Here is a 16,475-nt window from a genome sequence, read left to right as displayed (position 1 = left end):
TAGATGTTGACTCTGAAATTATTGGTATATCTGAACACTTCTTAAATAAGGAGATAATTCAGAGGCTTCCTTTACCAGGATACAGGTTGGCTGGCAGCTTTTCGAGGAGCTCTTTGCGGTGTGGGGGAGTAGCCATGTATGTGAAAAACGGCATCGCATTTCAGTCAATTGATGTTTCAAAGTACTGCACTGAAAAGATGTTTGAATGTTGTGCAGGTGTGGTTAAATTTAACGGAGCTAAACTTCTAACTGTTGTTATTTATGGATCCCCAGACTCCGATTTCACAACATTTTTGCTAAAGCTAGAGGAGGCTCTTGGTTCACTTTATAGGAAACACAAAAAGTTAGTTATATGTGGTGGCTTCAATATTAATTGTATAAGTGATTGTGCAAGGAAGAGGATGCTGGTAGACCTCTTTAATTCATATAATCTTATCCAAACCGTATTCTTTCCAACGAGAGTGCAAGGGAACAATAGAACAACCATAGACAACATTTTTGTTCATTCCTCATTACTAGAAGGGCATTCTGTTAGCAAAAAGGTGAATGGCCTTTCAGATCATGATGCACAAATTTTAACTTTAAAAGATTTTTGTGCTGCAACACGTGTTAAATATAGTCATCAGCTATTCACGAAAGCTGATCCAGTTGCTGTAGAGACCTTTGTAAACCTTATAAAGGAACAAGAGTGGCAAGATGTTTGTAGCGCTGATACAGTAGACGATAAATATAATGCTCTTCTCAAGACTTTTCTCATGCTCTTTGAAAGTTGCTTTCCTTTAGAACGTTTAAAACAGGGTACTAGCACAAACAGGCAGCCTGGGTGGCTGACTAGAGGGATAAGAATATCTTGTAGAACAAAGTGGCAATTATATCAAAACGTTAGAAACGGTCAAAATCTAAATGCAGCAGCCCATTACAAACAGTATTGTAAGGTGCTTAAGAATGTTATTAGGAAGGGAAAAAGTATGTGGTATGCAGATAGAATAGCTAAGTCTCAGGATAAAATTAAAACAATATGGTCAGTCGTAAAGGAAATTGCTGGTCTGCAGAGACAGGTCGAGGATATAGAATCAGTGCGTAGTGGGAATGTCCGTGTTACTGATAAGTCGCATATATGTGCAGTATTTAATAATCACTTTCTGAATATAGCAGGTAAACTAAATAGAAACCTAGTCCCAACAGGGAATCATATAGCGCTCTTAGAAAAAAGTGTTCCGAGACTGTTACCTGAAATGCTCCTCCATGATACTGACAAGAGGGAGATTGAGTTAATAATTAAATCACTAAAGACCAAGAACTCTCATGGATATGACGGGGTATCTAGCAGAATACTGAAGTAAAGTTCTATGTATGTTAGCCCAGTTCTCATCCATATCTGTAACTTTTCCTTTAGGAGTGGTCGGTTTCCTGACCGATTAAAGTACTCGGTAGTGAAGCCACTTTATAAAAAGGGAGACATTGATAATGTTGACAATTTTAGACCTATTTCTATGCCATCGGTGTTTGCTAAAGTTATCGAGAAGGTTGTATATACAAGGTTACTGGAGCATTTAAATTCACATAATTTGCTGTTAAATGTTCAATTTGGTTTTAGAAATGGTTTAACAACTGAAAATGCTATCTTCTCTTTTTGCTCTGTGGGGTTTTGGACGGATTAAATAAAAGGTTGCGAACGCTAGGTGTTTTCTTTAATTTAACGAAGGCTTTTGACTGTGTTGACCACAAAATATTACTGCAGAAGTTGGACCATTATGGAGTAAGGGAAGTAGCTTACAATTGGTCCGCCTCTTACTTTAAGAACAGAAAGCAGAGAGTAATTCTCCGCAATATTGAGAGTGGTAGTGATGTTCAGTCCCAATGGGGCACTGTTAAGTGGGGCATTCCCCAAGGGTCGGTGCTGGGGCCACTGCTGTTTCTTATTTATATAAATGATATGCCTTCTAGTATTACAGGTGATTCAAAAATATTTCTGTTTGCTGATGGCACCAGCTTGATAGCGAAGGATCTTGTGTGTAATATTGAAATAGTAATAAATAATGTAGTTCATGAAATAAGTTCGTGGCTTGTGGAAAATAATTTGATGCTAAATCACAGTAAGACTCAGTTTTTACAGTTTCTAACTCACAATTCAACAAGAACCGATATTTTGATCAGACAGAATAGGCATATTATAAGCGAGATGGAACAGTTCAAGTTCCTAGGCGTTCGGATAGATAGTAAGCTGTTGTGGAATGCCCATGTCCAGGATCTTATTCAGAAGCTAAATGCTGCTTTATTTACCATTAGAACAGTATCTGAAATAAGTGACACATCAACACGAAAAGTTGTCTACTTCGCATATTTTCATACGCTTATGTCGTATGGTATTATTTTTTGGGGTATTCTTCTGTTTCAAAAAGGGTAGTTTTGGCTCAAAAACGGGCTGTTCGAGCTATATGTGGTGTAAGTTCGAGAACCTCTTGTCGACCCCTTTTCAAAAATCTGAGAATTCTGACATTGCCCTCACAGTATATATTTTCTTTAATGTCGTTTGTTGTTAGCAATATTAGCCTATTTCCAAGAGTTAGCAGCTTTCACTCAGTTAATACTAGGTAGATATCAAATCTGCATGTAGAATGCACTTCCTTGACTCTTGTGCAGAAAGGAGTGCAGTATTCTGCTGCATCCATTTTCAATAAGCTACCACAAGAACTCAAAAATCTTAGCAGTAGCCCGAACTCTTTTAAGTCCAAACTGAAGAGTTTCCTCATGGCTCACTCCTTCTATTCTGTCGAGGAGCTCCTGGAAGAGCTAAAAAATTAAGCAAATTCCAGTGTTACATTGTTGATTTTCTTCATTTAAACATACGACTTGTCACCTGAATTTGTTTTTTATATTTCATTTTATCTGTTTCTAATATCGTGTTATAATTTCATGTATTGACTCGTTCCATGACCATGGAGACTTCTCCTTAATTTGGTCCCACGGAACAATAAATAAATAAAATAAATAAATTTTTCGACATAGTCTTCTTCAATGACAGTTCGTTGCCACCACTAAAAACAACAATCCTGTCTCCAGCCATCCTGGTTTAGGTTTTGCGTGATTTTCTTAAATCGTTTCAGGCAAATGCCAGGATGGTTCCTTTGAAAGGGCACGGCCGATTTCCTTCCCAATCATTCCCTAACCCGAGCTTGCGCTCCGTCTCTAATGACCTCGTTGTCGACGGGACGTTAAACACTAACCACCACCACTAAACACAAACTTTCGTTTTCGTTTCGACTTAGGGGTTGATGTTTTTCCGCTTTCCTTGTATGCGGTGTTTATTGAGAAAATATAGAGAACCGGCATTTGAAGCAGACTGCAGAACGATTTTACCGCCGTCAACGTACATTTCGCATAAGGAACACGAAAATAAGAAATAAGAAATGAGGCCTCAAACGAAATATGTAGAAAGTGTTTTTTCCCTCGCTCTGTTTGCGAGTAACACAGGAAAGAAAACGCCTAGTAATGATACGAGTGCCTTCCGCCACGCATCTTACGGTGGCTTGCCGAGATCGTATGTAGATGCAGATGTAGAAATATTCAGGATGCTCCCTCTTGAAACATCAAACATTTCGGCTATCTGTTTTACTGAAGCACCCACCACACGAGCACCAATGATTTGCTCACGTTCGGTTTCAGTTCGCTCCAACGCAGTGCAGTCACAGCTATACAGTACAGTGTTCTGACCACGACTGACATTTCCAACGCATTGAGGACACTGCGCAGGTGCCGTTCGTTGTTAAATACAACAGCGCATCCTGCGGGCTTGGCTACCACCTGCTTTCATGTTCATGCAAGTATTTCTCGTGTTGCTTCGATTTGTCCAACCCATACACGTGAACCAAATTTGGGCACGAAATGCTGTACGAGTACCAGGAGTAAAGAGTGTGCAACGACCGCCAGACGACACAATAATCACGCAGCAGACCTGAGGTTAAGCGCATCATAGTACGCGATGTATAACGCGATAGGTCGCCTGACGAGGAAGTAGGGCTCGGAACGCCTGTTTTAGCTGACGAAGTCACGCACATTGCATAATGTAATGCTTGTTTTGTGACTAATTTCGGCATTATACAAACCACATCTTTCATTGTATGTCACAAGCAGCACTTTTTAAGAATAGTATCCAGTGGCGATAAAGGGGACTAGCAGCGGATACCTGGACTGTCTCAGAGTCTTATGAAGAGATGAGGTGAAGGACCCACACTAGGAGTTAAGTTCTCCATGTGCTTTGGTTCTGTATGTGGGATGGCCATTTTGTAGTTTCCGTAGAATAATTTTCCTGTTTCTCAGATATTGTTTTTGAAAATATTTGTTTTTCTCAATTTTCAACGACTACCAAAGTGTCATAGCGGAAGCTCATCTTGTGTCCAACTGAATCAGGGTATCAACAGAATCCATTTTTGAAGTTAACATTAAAAGAGTTAAATGTTCTTTTACAGGACTTACCTTGAGTCAAAATAGTTGAACAGTGAAAATTATGCAATGATTTTTAATTAGTGAAAGCATGATTTACGCTATGCAGAAAACCTTCTCAGTTCCACTGTCTATTTTAGAACTTACATTTCCTTACCGTAGTAGTTGAAAGATTTACTTGCCTTTATGGCACGTCACATTGGTGTTCCCGGCCTGAAAAATGGAAAAAGGAGTAGATTACATGAGAACAGATTGCAGGGCAAGAAATTCTCTGTATATCTAGCCACAAAAAACGGCAGATTAGTTTCCCGTAACAACTGAGTAAAATATGATACTCCTTTATAAGTACTGAAATAGCCTATCTGAACAAAGATGGTTGGTTGGTTGGTTGGGGAAGGAGACCAGACAGGGTGGTCATCGGTCTCATCAGATTAGGGAAGGATGGGGAAGGAAGTCGGCCGTGCCCTTTCAGAGGAACCATCCCGGCATTTGCCTGGAGTGATTTAGGGAAATCACGGAAAACCTAAATCAGAATGGCCGGACGCGGGATTGAACCGTCGTCCTCCCGAATGCGAGTCCAGTGTCTAACCACTGCGCCACCGCGCTCGGTCTGAACAAAGAACTGCTTGCTGAATGGTAAGGGAATGCTTGGAGAAGGATGAAGAACAGTAGCGCCTCCACTTGTCGTCGACAACAACCTCATTAGAGACGAAACACAACGAATAAGACGAGGGACGGAGGATGGGAATCGATACTGACTTTGTCCGAAGAACCACTTTGGTTGTACGGTAACTAAGCAAGCTGTGGAAACCACGGAAAAAATAAATGAAGCCAGACGACGGTTTTAACTCTTTTCCACCCCCCTCGCCCACTTTGTCTTTATTACTGGACAAATTTAAAATTCTTGGTACAAAATGAATAGTCGATTTCTGCGAAGACAGTTCTTCACAAAGACCCATACGTGCACTTGTCAACAGATACACATACTTCTCATTCGAGATAACTATTATAAAACAATAAATAGAATGCATTCGTTTAGGTGCATCGCTTTACAGGACCTTTTTTACTTATTTTGATATGATTAAAAAAGCTGGAAAGACCTTACCGGGCCAAGTAACATATATATATCGCCCGGTATAGCGATAGATGTGGGTCGCAGTAATATGAGCAGCAGTACACTTTATGAATCGCAGATTATCATAGGAAAAATGAAGTATAACCGTAACTGAACATGCCGTTATGAACAAGGTGGTTGCATATTTCTAGTGACGTTTTAATATCATGAATCAATGTAGCTACAGTAGTTTGTGGGACTTACGGTGCATGCAGATCTCTTGTATTAAGATTAATAAATAAGTAAATCCCTATCACAACATTCAGTGACCCGAATGAGATACTCGTAGGTGATCAGAGCTATTGGTATGACAGTTAGTGAAAAATCAGCTGACTGAAAGGGTAGAAGGCGTCATATTTTAAAACAGGCGTAACTGAACTAGTTACATTCGTTTAACGATATGTTATCCCAGTATATCATTATCTAAGTCACGTACAGTACGAGAAACAAACTGCAAGACCTTTTATCCGTTAAAAAATGGAAAAGGTTCTCTGTAATTGACTCTTTAGCTTTTTCACCTGATTATTGCAAGAAAAGACATAATATGCTTTTCGCCACTACTATGTAGAAGTATGGGAGAGTAAGTATATTTCATGTGTGGTTCACCAACGTCCTACTGTTGAAACAGCTTCTGCCTTACTGTTTTGCACGAACAACTGAAATGGTTCTAATTTTTTTTATTTCATTTCATGATTAAGGTAATACGGCAAAACTGCCGTCTCTTATCATCGCTTCGGAAACACAAACAATTAACCTCTTAATTGAACTTTGATATAAGTTCAAGAGTCTTCACCTGGCAAAGGGACATCATCATCACAGCTTCTTTTTTTGTGGTAGGTTGAGGTATGGCGCGATTGGTGGATATCGGTCTTACTGTCCTTTTTTTTCTATCCTGCACATTGAAGGTGCGGCAGTGGGACTTGAAGTCTCGTACCAGTCTCCGACGGTGTTAAGTTCAAGGTAGCAGGCAATAGGTATCACAACTACGTAGGTACTGATATTGGTGGTCGTATGGTGGTCGACACATATCGAGTGGTCGTGGCCATAAGAGACAATCGCTAGCAATGATCTGAATCTAAGTCCTCAAGGATGGTGAGAGGAAAAGGGTAGCGGTGCCAGTGCTGGGGAGTCGTGGTGCCAATGTTATGGCATCCACTTTGTCATAGAGATGGACGTTTTCAGAGTTACCATGTTTGTATCGTTGTGGAGGGTACCTACCCTCGTGATGGGAGCTGCATGCAAGCACCACCGAAGCACCTTATTCTGCAGGTGCTAGAGGGTCTTCATTCAGGAGGCATTGATAATGGCCCACACAGTGGAGCCATAGGTGAGGGAAGGGTGGACAACCAGCTGGTGTAATAGGAGCTTGGTTTCTAGGTTCATTTCCCTGGTGTTGAACATTGGGTACAACGGTTTTATCACCTTCGGTCCTTTCTGGGCGACATATTCTGCATATTGATGGAAGAGCACTTTTGTATCTATCCGGACACCTAGATATTTGGTACACCAGCTGGGGACCATGGGACCAAGATGCCTGCAATAGCGTTGTTGTGGCGGAGGATTGGGCGCCGTTTTGTGAAGTAGACTGCTGTAGTTTTTACGGCATTGAGGACAATCATGTTTGAACGACACCAGGTTATTGTCGCATCCACCTGCCACTGGAGACGACCAATGAGCTGATCTGTCGTCCGGCCGGTCGTATAGAGTGCCGTATCATCGGCTTATTGTGCCAGGTGGCAATGTGGGATGACTGGCATAACAATGACATAAATGTTAAAGAGGATGGGAGACAACACAGAGCCTTGAGGGGTACGACGTAAGCTTGGGAGTTTTCCTTGCTTAGTAACCAGGAATGTTTTACTTTGGAGGAAACTATCAACGATCTTGACATAGATGTCGGGGATGGTCGTCTGTGTCAGCATTTTGTACACAAGATTGTTCTGCCAAATCATGTAGTACACGTTTTATAGGTCAAGGAAAACCGCTGACGTCGACATGTTGGAGTTAACGCCCTTACTGACACGCTCTGTGAGCTTGGAGTTCAGCCGACACGTCTGAAGTGAATCACTTCTGGACGGATTGTCCCAGCCATCAGTAAAGGCTGGGAAATGTGGTGAAGGAGTAAAGATTCTAGAACCTTTGCCATGGTATTCAGCAGACAAAGGGGCCTGTTGTTAGTAGAGACCATAGGATCCTGTGAGGGCTTGGGGATGGCAATCAGTTTGGCTGCTTCCACTGTGGGGGGAAAAGGCCGATTGTGAGACAGTGGTTCAGGATGCTGGTAAATAAGACCAGTAGCTTTCGTGGGAGTCAGTGGAGGTGTTTGTTTAAGATGCTATCCAAACCTGGAGCTGACTGCCCACGCTTCTGCCAGAGGATCCACTGGTTTTCCTCTGGGGGCACCAAGGTGAGGGCCAGTCAGAGGTGGCCTTTGTCTGGAAGCGCCAACGGCCGCCAGAATATTGTGTTCATCCTGGAGTTCATCAAATTTAGAACTCCTGGATAGGCAATTGGTTGTCGGCCTAAAACACGTCGGCCAGAGATTCTACCAAACGCAGGGAATCCTAACTTAAGCCAGCCACTGTGCGGATGGGATGGTTCGTCTTCGCTGCAGAGCGCCATAAGACTTGGACAACAGGCCATTCTGATTTATGTTGGAGGAGAAAGGTGGACATCTTGTCCTCCCATTGTTCTGTTTTCCAGTCAGCGAGGTGGTGGCAGAATTCACGTTGGAGACACTTCATGCGATGCTTATCGCGAGGATCACGAAACTACTTCCACCACCTGCTGTAGCGGTTCTTCTGGATTTTAAGTTCGCACAATAGGGGAGACAAGTCATCCAGTGGGGTTAAAGCCATTGGGAAAATGTAAGTCAATGTCTTGCTGGATTTTCGTGGTTAGGTAGTCAACAGCACCAACCAGGTTGGCAGGCATTGCCAGGTCAAGGTGTTGCCTAGTGGTGTTGTTGAGGATCCTCGAAAATTTGTCCCAATCCCTGATGGTCAAGGTAGAACGGATGTCTACAGACAGAGCGACGTCAGTAAGGTGCAGGAGCATAGGGTCATGGTCAGAGGCCAATTCATGGAGTGTATCCAACGAAAACTGCACCAAAATGTTCTTGAAAATGGAGACTCTTATTTGGGTGGGATTGTGTGGACCATAGACTGACAACATCAGAGGATCCCCCAGGTCAAAAAAAAGTTTGGATTAGCAACATGAGAATGCCAAGCCAAATGCTTGGCTCTGAGGTCTGCTCCAACAATAAATTTGTCAAATGATGGCAAGGTTCAGAGGTCCACTTCAAGACGTGGTAAGTTAGAGTTGAAATACATCACAGCAAAAGTAATAACACCAAGGTGAGTAGAAACAGTGACCACTGTAGCGTCTAGATGTTCTAGTGGCTGGAGAGCTTTGTGATTATAGTGTCTTAGGTAGGCAAACTGCCATGCCCCCAAATTGGCAATAGTTATTGCAATAGAAGACCACGTTGTGGAGACAAAAATAGTCGGTACATTTCGGATGGGTTTCTGAGATGAGTAAAATCACATGGTCGTCTTAAAGGAAGGCGTTCAATTCAGTCTTCATACGTTTAGTTCCACTAGCGTTAAAAATACAGACAACTAGATCCCAAAGGGGCTGATGGTTGCCCTGTCGGCGATTCGCCATTATAATAAAATCTGTCTGAGCCCATCAACAAGGGTGGTGGGTCTTTTGAGCTGTTTCATGGAAGACAGTCCTGATGTGGGGATGCTTGAACAGAGAGATGACTTGGAGGATCTCTCTAGTGTCATCCTGGAAAGAAGCATCTGTCTGCATAACTGAGGGAACATCCCAGGTGTGTTGCTTAACCCTGCAGTGGGCATGGGTGGGTGTGGTGACTGGTGGAGGAGGTACCACAATGAACGGTTGTAGCGTTTCAACAGGTGGGTGTGAGTGGGCTGCAGGCAGTCATTCAGTTTAGTAGGCATTGGTATTCGTCACGGAGGATGGATGAGTGGGAGTAGGCTGAGCTACAGCAGTGAATATGGTCGTAGGTGATGGGGTCGAAGGGGGCTACTGTGTCACAGATGCGTCAGGTGCCTGTGCATCAGTCATGAAATGGTCGTCGGGCTTACCTATTCAGACAGGGATGTAGGTGCTGTCCCACGATGGCGGGGCTGACCGATTCGTCATTGGTTTCCTTCTGGGAGGGTGGGAAGACTTCTGGTATATAGGGCAGCCATTTCAGGAAGCTCACCTTGGTACACAGGAGATACCTGTTGTCATCACATATCGTTGTCATCACATATCATACCTATCCGACTACACTAACGGCTGCGAGAAACAGGTCTGTTCGCGACTAACACGGTTGACTGTGGTGGTCCACGGCTCCGCGGACATCCACACTCTCGGCCCACACTCTCGACTTTGAAGATGTCGTCTTGAAAGTCGAGACTTTGGCATGTTCGTGGAGCACCACAGTCAACGTCCCTCATCATGCAGAAGAGAAACCAACGACGAGTACTCGAAACGTTGCAAATGCCATGGGCTTCTGTAGAGCATACAGGTCCCCGTTGTGAGCGAGCTGTGAAGCGGGAGATTTGAAAGCTATTTCATCCTCAGACGTATCAGCCAAATCGTGTTCGTCACTTGACAGGAAAATGGTTCTGAGGAAGCTAACCATCCAGAAAAGGCACACTATGAATTGTGGAACATCTTAGTCGCAAATTAATATATTGACATGTTTCGATACATTGTCATCAGACATAGCTGTGATACAAACAAAAGAAAATCAGTATAAGAAGGTGCCTCAGAAAAATATATGCACTATGGACAGCAGTTTCCATCAATAATTACAATGAAGTACAAAAGCAAACCACATAAAAGTGGTCATATAAGATACTGAAACTACTGCACTCATGTATGTCAGGCCTGATGCCCAAATGACCTACACCGAAAAACGTAGTGGTAAGGAAAGCTACTGCCATTAAAAGATGGTGTTACCAACAAGACAGATAATAGTTGCCTACCAAAGAGCGTAACCACTTCTTTTTGAAAAGTGTGTCTGAGAGGGGGGGGGGGGGGAGGAGGCTCATAGGTGTTTTGACTGGTTTGATGCTGCTCGTCAAAACGAATTTCTCCTGTCCCAACATGTTCATCTCAAAGTAGCAATGGTAATCTATGTCAACAATTATTCTCTGGGTGTATTCCAGTTTCTTTCTTCCTCTACGGTTTTTACCACTAGGAAAGTAAATATATTGAAGTGACAAGAGTGCTGAGGGACCTCCTTTTGCCTAGCGTAGAGCAGTATCGCGAAGTGAAATAGGCTCGACAAGTCGTATGTTAGACGTTCCCTGCAGAAATACTGAGCGATGCTGCCTCTATGGCCGTCCATATTTGCGAAAGTGTTGCGGGTGCAGGGTATTGTGCACGAAATGAAGTCTCCATTACGTCCCATAAATATTAGATCGGATTCATGTCAGGCGATCAGGGTAGCCAAATCATTTGCTGGAATGTTCAGAATGTTCATCAAACAAATCGCGAATAACTGAGGCCCAGTGAAATGACATTGTTGTTTGGGAAGATGAAGTCCGTGAATGGTCCAGATGGTTTCCAAGTAGCCGAACATAACTATGATTGGTTCAATTGGTCCATCGGACCGTCTCCATTCCATGCAAACGCAGTCCACACCATTATCGAGCAACCATCACTTTGTACACTGCCTTGTTGACCACTTGTGTCCATGGTTTCCCTACGATCAGCTCTTACTAACCAAAATTGGGACTCATCGAAGCAGGCTACGGTTTTCTCATAGTCTAGGGATCAATCGATACGGTCAGGAGCTCAGGAGAGGCACTGCAGACGATGTCGCGCTGCTAGCAGAGGCATCAGGATTGGTCGTCTGCTGCCGTAATCCATTAACGCAAAATTTCGTCACATTGTCCTTGCGGATACGTCCCGTAATTATTTCTGCTGTCATTTCATGCAGTGCTGGTTTTCTGTTAGCACTCACAACTCTAAGCAAACGTCGCTGCTTTAGATCGTTAACTGAAGGCCGTCAGCCGCAACGTTGCCGGTGGTGAGAGGTAATGACTGGAATTTGGTATTCTTGACACGCTATTGACATTGTGGATCTCAGAATGTTGGATTCCCCAAAAATTTCCAAAATAGAACGTCTCATGCGTCTAACTGCAACTACCATTCAGCGTTCAAAGTCTAAAATTTCGTCGTGCGACTATACTCATATCGGAAACCTTTTCACATGAATGACCTGACTGCAAATGACAGCTCCGCCAAAGTACTGCCCTTTTATACCTTGTGTACTTGATACTATCGCCATCTGCGCATATTGCTATCCCATGACGTTTGTCACCTCAGAGTAATTTAAAATCATACAATGCCTCATGTCAGGGCCGGTATTTACACAGTTGGTAATTTTCGTTACTTGGACATTATGCAGTCGTCTAAGGCACATTTCATTGCCGCATTATATACACGGAATTTCAAAATTCCTACTACAGTTTTCTAGGAACTGTGGAGGTGGCTTAAGAGATGATGTTTTGATACGGAATCCATGTGCGCAAATGAAACGAGGAAGTTCTTGTTCAAAACTAATTTATCGACGTCTTTCGATGTATCGTCATCAGACATAGCTGTGGTAACAATAAAGAAAAGCGGTGTAAGACTCTGCCTCAGGACAAATAAATGCGTAAACGGACTGCAGTTTCCATCAATAATAAAAACAAAGTACAGAAACAAACAGCACAAAAATGGGCACATGAGATAAATACAGCTGTCGTATAAGTGGAGCCTGGTACCAAACTGACCGTCCATCGAGAACTGTCGTGGTATGGAAAGCAACTGTCGTCAACAGATGGGGTTATCAACCATACAAACAGCACCTATCAAAGAACCTCATACATATGAAAGCATGAAATGCATAAATCGTTTGTGTGCTATACGAACTTGAAGGCCATGGAAGAGCTATGGTTATGACCGCACGACAGCAATCAACATACTTTGAACGCAGAATGGTAGTTGGAGCTAGACGTGTGGGACATTTCGGAAACCGTTAGGGAATTCAATATTCCGAGATCCACAGTGTCAAGAATGTGCCAAGAATAGCAGGTTTCAAGCATAAAATAAATAAATATAACAAAATATACAGACCGCATGCAGGATGTTAGTTGTTAAAATTATAAGACATGGACGGTTAATTGAAATGTCCATTAAAACGAACTGCAAGGTATAAACGCAGAAATATTTGAACGTAGTTTCATTAATGATTACGATGTAGGGATGGCATACGACATAAAACAGTTTCATAAACAGTTTAATATATAACTTCCTGGAAGATTAAAACTGTGTGCAGATTAATCTGCCAGGAAGTTTCATATCAGCGCACACTCCGCTGCAGAGTGAAAATCTCATTCTGGAAACATCCCCCAGGCTGTGGCTAAGCCATGTCTCCGCAGTATCCTTTCTTTCAGGAGCGCTAGTTCTGCAAGGTTCGCAGGAGAGCTTCTGTAAAGTTTGGAAGGTAGGAGACGAGATACTGGCAGAAGTAAAGCTGTGAGGACCGGGCGTGAGTCGTGCTTCGGTTGCTCAGATGGTAGAGCACTTGCCCGCGAAAGGCAAAGATCCCGAGTTCGAGTCTTGGTCGGGCACACAGTTTTAATCTGCCAGGAAGTTTCATATCAGCGCACACTCCGCTGCAGAGCGAAAATCTCATTCTGGAGCTATAATATAGACAGTGATAACAGATTTTTTCCGAGGAGATACAGTAGTAAAAAGGAAAACAAATGTATCCCTTGTACTCGGGTGATTCATATGAAAAGGTTTTCGACTTGGTTATGGCCGCACAACATGAATCAGACTCTTTGAACGTAGAATGGAGCTACACGCGTGAGACATTTCGGAAACCATTAGGGAACTCAGTATTCCGAGCCGACAGCGTCGAGCATGTGCCGAGAATAGCAGATATCAGACATCTCGCCTCATCACCGGCAACGCAGTGGTAAATGGCCTTCCCTGAACGACCGAGAGCAGCTACAATTACGTAACGTTGCCTGTGCTAACAGAAAAGCCACATTGCATGAAATAACCGCAGAAATCAATGTGGGACAAACCACTAACGTATGCGTTAGGACAGTGTCGCGAAATTTTTGGTTAAGGTGTCGCGAAATATGGCGTTAAAGGGCTATGGAACCCGACGACCGACCTGTGTGCCCTTCCTTGCAACACGATGTCGCCTACAGAGATAGTCCTGGGCTCGTGACCATACCGGTTGTACCATAGACGACTCGCAAACGGTGTCCTGTTCAGATATATTAGTGAGAGCTGATGGTAGGATTCGAGTATGACACAGAAAAGAAGAAGCCGTGGGCCCAGGTTTCCAGCAAGTCACGGTGAAGTTGATTGTGGCTTCATAATGGTGTGGACTTTGTTTACATAGAATGGAGAGGGTCCTCTGGTCCAACTGAAACGATCATTGACTGGAAATGGTTATGTTCGGCTACTTGGAGACCTTTTGCAATCATGCACGTACTTCATGAACCCAAACAAAGGCGGAAATTTTATGGATGATTAAGTGTCATTTTGCCTGGCCATAACGGTCCACAATTTGTGTGAGGAACATTCTAAACAATTGGAGTGTGGATTGGCCACCCAGGTCGTCCGATAGAATTCCAGCCAAAATTTATGTGACATTATCGAGCGGTCAGCTAGTGCACAGGCAACATTATTACACTTATAGACTGCTGCAGATATAGCATAGCTCACGATTTCTGCAGGGTAGTTCCAACGAATTGTTCAGTCCGTGCCACGTCGGTTTGCTGCATCAGGCCGGGCAAAAGGAGGTCCGACGCGGTATTAGGAGGTATCGCTTGACATTTTTCAGCTCACTGTATACGAATAACCACGTTATCCTTTAAAAATACACGGGAAAAGGCGACCATAATATTGTAAAGCATCAGCGAATACATTTCATTACAGGGTTTTAGTCATTTGTCACATATTAAACTGTCATATCCATCGAATAAACGAGAGCAATACATATCTTCTTTCATTAGCAAGCAGTGATGCAAATGTGGAAGCACAGTGTCCAAGCAGTTCTGAACGAGATGACTTAATCATGAAGCACACCAGGCTACGAGGGTTGATGCTGCGCCATAAAGGCATCGTAGGCGTACCTGAGCTTCGTCGCAGTGCAGGGCCACGGTAGGGCCTCCGCGGTGCGCGCAGTCGCAGAACAGGTCGACACCCGCCACCATTCTGAGACCCGCCACCGTTGCCGCCAGCAGCCACACCGCCTGCAGTCCCATGCTGGTTACTGGAGCATCACAAAAACACAACATTCATTTTGATTTCTTCAGTTAATCACGAGCATTGCAAAGGGAATCAACTAACGTCGGATCTATAAAATTCTTATGGTGCTACACCGTTTAGGATCATCTCTAATATTCTTGGTTTTTATTCATAGAATAAAAATCCTCCTCAATTGCTAGTTAATTTCTTAATTTTTTCCGCGACCGGTTTAGAACATTACGCCTTCATTTTCAGATGGCAAAAAATAATTACGAAAACATGAATGCTTGGCGGTCGGGCCAATCAGTCGATTCGGATCCAAACCACGGCAAACAAACGCATGAGAGCATAGGACCAGCAATCACAGCCCACGCCTGGGTAACCAGTCATTTTCATGTTGTGCTGTTCGGCCGTGCGCTGTGGTTGCTAATCTTATGCTACCTTGCGTTTGTTCGACGCGGGTGTGATCCACAATGAGTCTGGTCCTACCCCCACACATTGATGTTTTCGTAATTATTTGGTGCTACCTGAAGATGAAGCTTCAAGATTCGAAACCGGTCGTGGAATATTTTAAGACGCTTACTAACAACTGAAATGGGTTTTTATTCTATAAAAATGTTCCTCAGTTGGAGTTGCTCACCTGATCAAATATTTTTCTAGATCTTAAACCTAAGAACAATTGCTTTTGTCATTTTCATCTTCCGGAAGTCGCCTTTTTAATTCTTCAACCAGTGAGAAAGCTATAAATTGTACTGTAACCCAAGATTACACTAATCGATCTGCGAAGGGAAGCATGGAGTTGCCATTGTCAATCTCAAATTTTGGTATCCTAAAACGCGAAATGCACATACTGTTGCGACCACTATCATCTTCAAAAGAAACTGGAACACTTAAAAGTATTTTTTAAGGACTTTGGATACTTGACGAAATATGTCTGCCACACTTTACAATGTGTACCTTAAAATTAGTTACAGGCGGTGAATGATAGCAACGACGAATAAATCCGATTCTTTTCTTTCCTATTTGCGAAATGTTGCCTCAGGATAGGGTAGAGTCCGGAGGAACCACCTGATAAAAGCGATTTTCTTCCTTATGCGTGTACTGCCGTGTCATCTTACAAAATACCGAGTGTGTCATCTTCAGTTGACCAAAACGCCCGTTTATTGTAGTTGGTCATGGGCGCATCAACCCAGTGCTTAAATCCGACGCTGGGTGTGTTTAAATAAATATCTTACAATCATGTAATATTGCATTAAAGCAAACGGTCCAGTCACACTAACGTGACCACTGCGTATGTTCGCCGTCGACGTGCAATAACCACTCACGAACGGCATGTGAGCGCCAGCAGTGGAGGGTATATTAACCGGTTTGGGGTGGGTGCGGGGGGGGGGGGGGGGGCGGGGAGCAGTGTAGTCTATGCCGTAATATGGAAATGAGTGATTTATCTGACGTCCAAAAGAGCCTGTTTATTGGTTTTCGGGTCAAAAGTGGAAGCATTTCCGAAACGATTAAGTCTGTAAGCCGTTAGAGCGCCACCTTGATTAAGCATATCGCTCATGGCAAAAGGCGCTACACAAAACCAGTGCCGAGGCAACTGTGTTGCGCGATGGGCCGTAGATGATATGGGTGTATG

The 16,475-nt window shown here is 43.4% G+C and overlaps 1 protein-coding gene across 2 annotated transcripts in view; it reads right to left on the bottom strand.

Moving 5' to 3' along the window:
* The window catches only part of LOC124595697, a 74,062-nt gene extending 59,198 nt beyond the window's left edge, over nucleotides 1-14,864 (bottom strand). For both annotated transcript variants that reach the window (XM_047134555.1, XM_047134556.1), the window contains exons 1-2: nucleotides 14,728-14,864; nucleotides 4,626-4,656 (exon numbers count right to left, since the gene is read on the bottom strand). In XM_047134555.1, coding sequence (XP_046990511.1) covers nucleotides 4,626-4,656; nucleotides 14,728-14,859 — 163 coding nt within the window. In that variant the 5' untranslated portion in view covers nucleotides 14,860-14,864. The remainder of the gene's footprint in view (nucleotides 1-4,625; nucleotides 4,657-14,727) is intronic.
* Between the last annotated feature and the right edge of the window lie 1,611 nt (nucleotides 14,865-16,475).

Source organism: Schistocerca americana, chromosome 2 (assembly GCF_021461395.2).
Source record: "Schistocerca americana isolate TAMUIC-IGC-003095 chromosome 2, iqSchAmer2.1, whole genome shotgun sequence".
Taxonomy (NCBI): domain Eukaryota; kingdom Metazoa; phylum Arthropoda; class Insecta; order Orthoptera; family Acrididae; genus Schistocerca; species Schistocerca americana.
The sequence above is the reverse complement of the archived record's forward strand: the minus strand, read 5'-3'. Positions and strand labels throughout refer to the sequence as shown.